Source organism: Penaeus monodon, chromosome 2, assembly GCF_015228065.2.
Source record: "Penaeus monodon isolate SGIC_2016 chromosome 2, NSTDA_Pmon_1, whole genome shotgun sequence".
Taxonomy (NCBI): Eukaryota; Metazoa; Arthropoda; class Malacostraca; order Decapoda; family Penaeidae; genus Penaeus; species Penaeus monodon.
Window position 1 is genome coordinate 35,632,853 of NC_051387.1, and position 7,500 is coordinate 35,640,352.

General features: G+C 44.3%; 2 protein-coding genes across 3 annotated transcripts in view; one reads left to right on the top strand and one right to left on the bottom strand.

Annotated features, from left to right (window-relative positions):
- Positions 1–7,500, top strand: part of LOC119582634 (calcium uniporter protein, mitochondrial-like) — a 78,643-nt gene that overhangs the window by 61,880 nt on the left and 9,263 nt on the right. The window lies entirely within an intron of this gene.
- The window catches only part of LOC119578717, a 1,223-nt gene continuing 830 nt past the window's right edge, over positions 7,108–7,500 (bottom strand). The window contains exons 2-3 of the mRNA XM_037926315.1: positions 7,243–7,431; positions 7,108–7,131 (exon numbers count right to left, since the gene is read on the bottom strand). Coding sequence (XP_037782243.1) covers positions 7,108–7,131; positions 7,243–7,431 — 213 coding nt within the window. The remainder of the gene's footprint in view (positions 7,132–7,242; positions 7,432–7,500) is intronic.

Genomic DNA, 7,500 nt, shown 5'->3' on the forward strand with positions numbered 1-7,500 from the left:
GTGTGTGTGTGTGTGTGTGTGTGTGTGTGTGTTTGTTTTATATATATATATATATATATATATATATATATATATATATATATATATATGTGTGTGTGTGTGTGTGTGTGTGTGTATGAAGATTTAATAAAACCAGGAAGGATTAAAGCTCCGGAGTGGAAGGGCAGTGTCCCCCTCTTTCCAATTTCCTTGTCGCGCATTTTTAATCTTATAATAGAATTATTATCATTTCATAATTGTTTTATTATTATTGTTACTTATTTTATCATTGTTGTTGTTGTTGTTGGTGGTGTTAGATTCATTGTTTTTTATTGTTATTATCATCATTTTAATAAAATTATTATTGTTGTTATTATTATTATTATTAGTATTAGTATTATTATTATCATTTCGTGATGTATGTTTGGGGCCGTATTTGTCTTTGAAAAGAAGTGTCTTTGCGTTTGGAATCTTATCCTGCTGAAAGTCCTTCTCTCGCTCTTTCTTATATATTTTTGTAAACTTTATTTATTTATTATAACACAGGCTTCTCCTTCTTAACATTAACAGGCGCTACTTACTAAAACTCAAAGAGTGAACCTTAGAGTTATATGTTGCATACAATAAATATGTATTTGTTAAAGGACACGTTTTTCAAAACTGCATAACATTTTCCAAAAGGATTGAATATGCTTTGTCTGGATTCATTTACAATACAAAGTATGCAGTAGATTCGGGACTTCACGGAGGTTGTTCCTTTATCCAGGTATTGACTCTTGCCTTGAAGTCTGTCAGTGACTTTGCTTGGCCTACTACTGTGGTCTCCATCTAGGTGTTCCACACTCGGCTGTACTTCGGCGGGAACGATCGCTTATACAGCTCCGTCCGTGCAAAGAGAACCCCCAGCGTGTTTCCTTGCCATGGGCCAGTCCTGTACTGTAGGGCGCATACGGAGTCGTGGGAGAAGCAGTTGCGCTAGATACATCACACACAAATTCAGAAACATCCCAACGTTGTCCATCTCCTCTGAATCGGACGTTTTGCTCTGTCCTGGATTTTGTCCAAAAGGTTCAGGTATGATGGAGGACATGGAGACCACACAAGAGGGCAGTACTCCAAGACAGGTCTCACCTAGGACTTGGAGTATCTCGCGTCCACAGGGAGGTGAGAAATGCGATGTACGCGCGCAAGTTTATTTGCTTTTTTTTCTATTGTTCAGGTGTGACCTGCGTAAGTCAGGTGTTTGTTTATATTAAGACCAAGTATCTCAGTTTCTTCCTGAGCCTTGAGGCAGGATCCCCCAAGTTGTATATCTAGGTCGTATCGGTATGAAGCTTGCTGTCTCCGCGATATGCCTCAGCTGTATCTTTCCAGGTGCCAGAGAGACTTGCCAGCGACGACCCCGGGATAACATTATGACAAGGTTGTGATTGCCGTGTTTAATTGTCTCAGCTTGCTATCCCTTTTATAAGTGAATGGAGTAAAATCGTCGGCATAGGCTAGCGCTTGTGCATGAGTTGTAAGATGTCACTGAAATAAATGTTCTACAACAGATACACTCCCTTGTGGTGTCCTGGCTTTTATTTAAGTTCACTTGAGAAATGACCTTTCAAAACAACATGAGGACTCGCCAGGAGCCTACAAATCGGCCGATCAATTTTTCATTTTGCCAGCGATTGACCGCCCACCGCTGGACGTGTGACATGCGCTTGCAGGCTGTTTAGTTTTTTTTTTCTATTATTAATTTTGGTTGGATGACAATTATATTGCAGCCAAACTTTGCTTTTGGTGTCAGCTGCATCCCTACAACTTGGGTTGATCCCCTGGTTTGGACCAAGTTTGCCTGGCCGTCAAAGTTCCCAGAATGTTTATGTTCCCAGTTAATATCTTGCAAGGGCATAAGTAACCCCGCCAATCTGCCTTGTCCCACGGCGAGATAGTGAACAACAGATCTTATTCTCTGGAAAATCCATCACCAGAGAAGAACCAGATTTATGTGTAGGAATATGAACGTGATTCTGTAGGCCATTCACCATCATTAGGTCGCTGAATGATCTGACCACCAGGTAATGAACGCCAACAAGAATCACCTGTTTGCAGGATATTGTCTAATTGGTCCATTAGAGCAAGTAATGGTTCACTATCTTTCCATTGCTGCCTGTAACAAACAACAAGGAGTACTTCATCATTCTTATTTGTTCTTATCTTGGAAATCATTATTTCTAAGTGTCCAGACACTCCTAGTTGCTTTACCCGCAAACGGTTGCGGAAACAAACAGCGATTCCTCCGAAGATTGCTGGGCATCCGGCTGTGGCGTGTGAATGAACCAGGCACTTGTGGGGCACTTTTCATTATGTAACCATGCTCTCGTTAACAGAATAGCATAGATGATTAGAGAAATTACTGCCTGTTTTCCAAGGGCTCGCGCCCCCTTTGGAAAATACTAAAGCCCCCAGGTTAAGAACCACTAGCCTAGAGACTGCAGGAAGGCATTGTAGTTTTGCGCTCGCTTGTGAGCTAAACTCCTGAACATTTGTATTAGCCATCTTCATTTATTTTTTATCTCCCTCCCTCCCTCCCTCCCTTCCTCCCTCTCTTCCTTTCTTCTTCTCTCTCTCCCTCCCTTTCTCCCTCTCTCTCTCCCTCCCTTTCTCCCTCTCTCTATCCGTCAATCTATCAACCCTCTTTCCGTCTCTCTTTTTCTTTTCTCTTTTTCCTTCTCTCTATTTCCCTTAACCTCCCTCTCCTTCTGTCTCTATCTTTCGTGTTCTCGCTCGTTCCCTATATCTCCCATTAATTCTCTCTCTTTGCCTATCTTTCTCTCGTGTCCTCGCTCTCCATGTTGTGGGTTGGGTGGTGGGGGTGCCAGCTTGGTCAACACGGGGGTTATTATTGTTTTTGTTTAACCTGAATGCACTTTTTGAGAGTCAGCAGTATTATTCTGCTTTAATGTTGATTTGTCTTTTTGTAGTTACAAGCGCAAGAACATGATTCTCACAATATGTGTTTCTTTTTGCCTTTGTCCCTTCTCACTCTCTCTTCTCTCTCTCTCTCTCTCTCTCTCTCTCTCTCTCTATATATATATATATATATATATATATATATATATATATATTTGAGAGAGAGAGAGAGAGAGAGAGAGAGAGAGACATCTCTCTATTTATATCTCTTATCGTTATCTCTCTTTCTCTTTCTCTCTTTCTCTCATTGTATATCTCTTCCTCCCTCCCCCTCTCCCCTCCCTCCCTTTCCCCAGTTCCTCCCCCAGCCCTCTCATTTCAGCGGGGGATTTCGGGGGATTTTTTAGCTGGAAATACAGTGAGGCAAAATTCGACCGCACATTACGGCCAAGCGGAAAAACTGGAGATCCGGCAACACAACGAAGTGTATCGGGGAAGTTCGTGTGCGTGGGAGGGGGGAGGGGGGAGGAGGAGGGGGACAAGGAGAGGGGACAAGGAGGAGGGAAAGGTGGAGGAGGGGAGAGGGAGAGGAGAGGAAAATGTAGAAGGAAAGGGGGAGTGGGATGGAGGAGAGGGGGGAAGGAGAAGGGGAGGGGAGGGGGAGAGGGATGGGAAGAGGGTTCAAGGTTGTTCGGAACGAGGAAGGGACACGTCAGTAACGAGGAGAGGGATGATGCGTCGCCAAAGCTGGAAGGAGGCGCTTACTTGTTTCCAGGGTATTTACCATGCATCCCCCACACCAATCAAGATATTTGCCATGCTTATTTTCTTGTTTTCTCGTCGTCTTTATTAACTGATTATCTCCTATTTTTTCCCTCTCTTTACTTTTCGTCTCTGCCATCTCTTCCTATTCCCTCCACCTTCAACTTCGCCATTTCCTCAGTCTGCTCCTGCTACTCCTCCTACTCATTTTTCCCCTCCCCTCCTCCTCCTCCTCCTCCTCCTCCTCCTCCTCCTCCTCCTCCTCCTCCTCCTCCTCCTCCTCCTCCTCCTCCTCCTCCTCCTCCTCCTCCTCCTCCTCCTCCTCCTCTCCTCCTCCTCCTCCTCCTCCCCCCACTCCCCCCTCCTCCCCTCCCCCTCCCCCTCCTCCTCCCCCTCCGCCCCAGACCCGCTCGCGGCATCCACCGAAGGTGATCAGGAGCGGCGTGCTCGCGCGTTGCCCCAGCGCAAAGGCCAAGAGTAACGCCTTGGCCATCGGTTTCATGAGGGAAAAACTCGCCGTCCCGTAACTTCACCTTGGCGACCCACGCGGCCACGAGGTGATCGATGGACAGCAGAAGTGAGATTTCGTGCATCGCCGCGACTCTGGTCGGCGGCGGACGAGAGCGCGCGGCGCCCGGTGACGCTGGCAGTGCCGGCGCCCATTTCCCTAATTCTTTGTAAAGTTATATGCATATATATATATATATATATATATATATATATATATATATATATATATACATATATATATATTTATATTTATTTATATATATATATATATATATATATATATATATATATATATATATATATATATATATATATATTTGAATATACATACATATATACATGTATATGCATAAGTATAAATATATATATATATATATATATATATATATATATATATATATGTGCACACACACACACACGCGCGCGCGCGCGCGTGTGTGTGTGTGTGTGTGTGTGTGTGTGTGTATGTATGTATGTATGTATGTATGTATGTATGTATGTATGTATGTATGTATGTATATGTATGTATATGTACTTATGTATATATACTCAGCTTCGCATATCGGATAAAAAATATGCCAGATATGCGGAGCTGAGTCTCGCCCGAGCTGCGCCTCTGAAGGGAGCTCCAGCCTGGGCCGACTAATGCTAACCGAGGAGAGCTGGTTCTGACTCGACTAAGCTTAGTCTTTACCCGGTGTAAAGCAGTAACCTCCAGGCGTCAATTGCAACTTCTTGCGCCTGGGCGGGGCGCGAACCGCCGACCCCTTGGATGAGAGGCCGACACGTTACCACTAGCCCGGTGGCTAGGCTTTAGTACCAACCCGGAGGTTTTTATTAAAAAAAAAGAAAGAAAAAAAAAATAATAACCATGTTCCATGTTTCCATACTACAAACGAACGAGGGACCCACGGAACCTCGCTTCCACCTCACACGAGATGGAAGAGAGGCAGGCGAAGGTCTCACCTGCTAAAAGGTTACCATAGCAGGACCTGTTCCTGCTATGTTCACACTTAGTAGGCGAAAGAAGTGTTCTCCTACCAACGGCCATGGCTTCACACTTAACCATATCCACGCCTTCCAATCAGCGATGTAAACAAAATGAAACACCACGCAAGGGGTTTCGCCCCACTCCTGTATTACTCAATCTAAGTCAGTTTCAAGATAGCTAGCTGCCCTCACATTCCCTTCCCATCCTTAAACTAAGGAATCCTCCTCCTCTCTCTTTACTTCATCCAGCCTCCGCGCGGCCTTGTGGTAACGGTGACCCTCGCATTGTTGTTTGATGCTGCTTGAAGTGGCCGCGGACAGGATCACTCTGCGGATGGCATGCATCATGAGGCCAATACGGTGTTTTTCAAGTTTTCATTCTTACAGACAATGTCAGAGCAATTTGACTGCTCAGGATAATGCCTTGTTTTACTTGGGACTAAATTTCTTAAAATTCAGGAGGCTGAAGGATGTTTAAAAAGGATGTCATTAATTAACATTTTTTTCTTTTGCATATACAAAGTGCTTTGTAACGAAAGGGAAAATAGCTAGATTCCCAAACAGACTACTTTTGCACGAGACTTTGGAGTTAGAGAAAAGCTTTGGATTTTTTTTCTTTCTTTTTTTTTTAATAGAAGGAGGATGTGGATGTGCAATATTTTTCCGTACATTGTTTATGAACCTTGAATGCCATGCAGCGCATAATAACTGAATTATCCAAACATCATATTTGATGTTGCGCAGTGCAAAGCAGTATTTTTCACTCCACTCCTCCTCCTAATAAAAGCAAAGGCCTGTCTCCGCGTGCCTGTGTTCCCGTGACCCTGGAGACCGGAGTGGCACCTGTTGCGTAATGGCATTGCTCTTGTTCTCATTAGTCCTTCATGCAAATGACCCGCCTCCACCAGCACGGCGGCGGTGCACGCGCGGGCGCCGGCGAAGGATGTCATCCCATTTCCTGCTTCGCCTGTTCGTCGACAAAAGACTGGCAACGCGCAAGGGGGCGGAGGGAAGGGAAGGGAAGGGACGCGACATTAGCACAGGAAGCCGCGTGTCCGTGACTGCATGTGTAGCGTGACTGGGTCAGTGGCTCGAGGTCCTGTCCTTGCGTCCGCTGGACTTTCCTCAAGCGCTTCCTCGCGATTACGGCGATTACGTGGCGCCTCTAGGATCCTTCTGCTCATTTCCTTTTATTTCGTTTATATATATATATATATATATATATATATATATATATATATATATATATATATATATAATGTGTGTGTGTGTGTGTGTGTGTGTGTGTGTGTGTGGTATTATGTATCTATATTTATAAATGCATATATACATATATATACGCACATGCACACACACACACACACACACACACACACACACACACACACACACACACACACACACACACACACACACACACACACACACACACACACACACACACACAACGCACATACATACAAACACACATATACATATATATATATATATATATATATATACACATACATATATATACATACATATATACATATACATACATACATACATACATATATATATACACACATATATACACACATATATATTATATATGCGTGCGTGCGTGCGCGCGCGCGCGCGCGCGCGCGTGTGTGTGTGTGTGTGTGTGTGTGTGTGTGTGTGTGTGTGTGTGTGTGTGTGTGTGTCTGTGTGTCTGTGTATGGGTGTGTATATGTATATGAATGTATGTATCGTCATCGTCGTCGTCGTCATCGTCATCGTCATCGTCATCGTCATCGTCATCGTCATCGTCATCATCATCATCATCATCATCATCATCATCATCATCATCATCATCATCATCATCATCATCATCATCATCATCATCATCATCATCATCATCATCATCATCATCATCATCATGAAACGGAATGGAATGATCATTGGGCTGATCAGCCGTGGCATACAATATTTGGGATGTAGTCAAGAGCCTGTAGCCGTGGCTAACTGCAGAGTTACTTCAGAGCTGAGAAGGATAATTACACAAGTGGTGACAATTCTGCAGGTGTTTTATTTTACAAAGATTAGGCGTATATATACACAAAGGTGAGGAATCACCGAATAATCACAAGCGGCCACCCCTCGCGTGATCGAGGCGTGGCGAATAGCAAGCGGCCATCCACTCGTGCGATCATCGCTTGTTACCGTGGGGTCGAGCAAACTAGCGACCAAGCGGTTACAATACTCCCCCGTCAGCGAAGATGCCCCAAGATATGTGAGAGGGGCGGCCCGCCCTGGAGAACTGTACTGGAGGGGGGGGTCGTCGTCTTGAATATACGCTGGCTTTAGGCGATCTATCGAGATCCAATCGTTGGC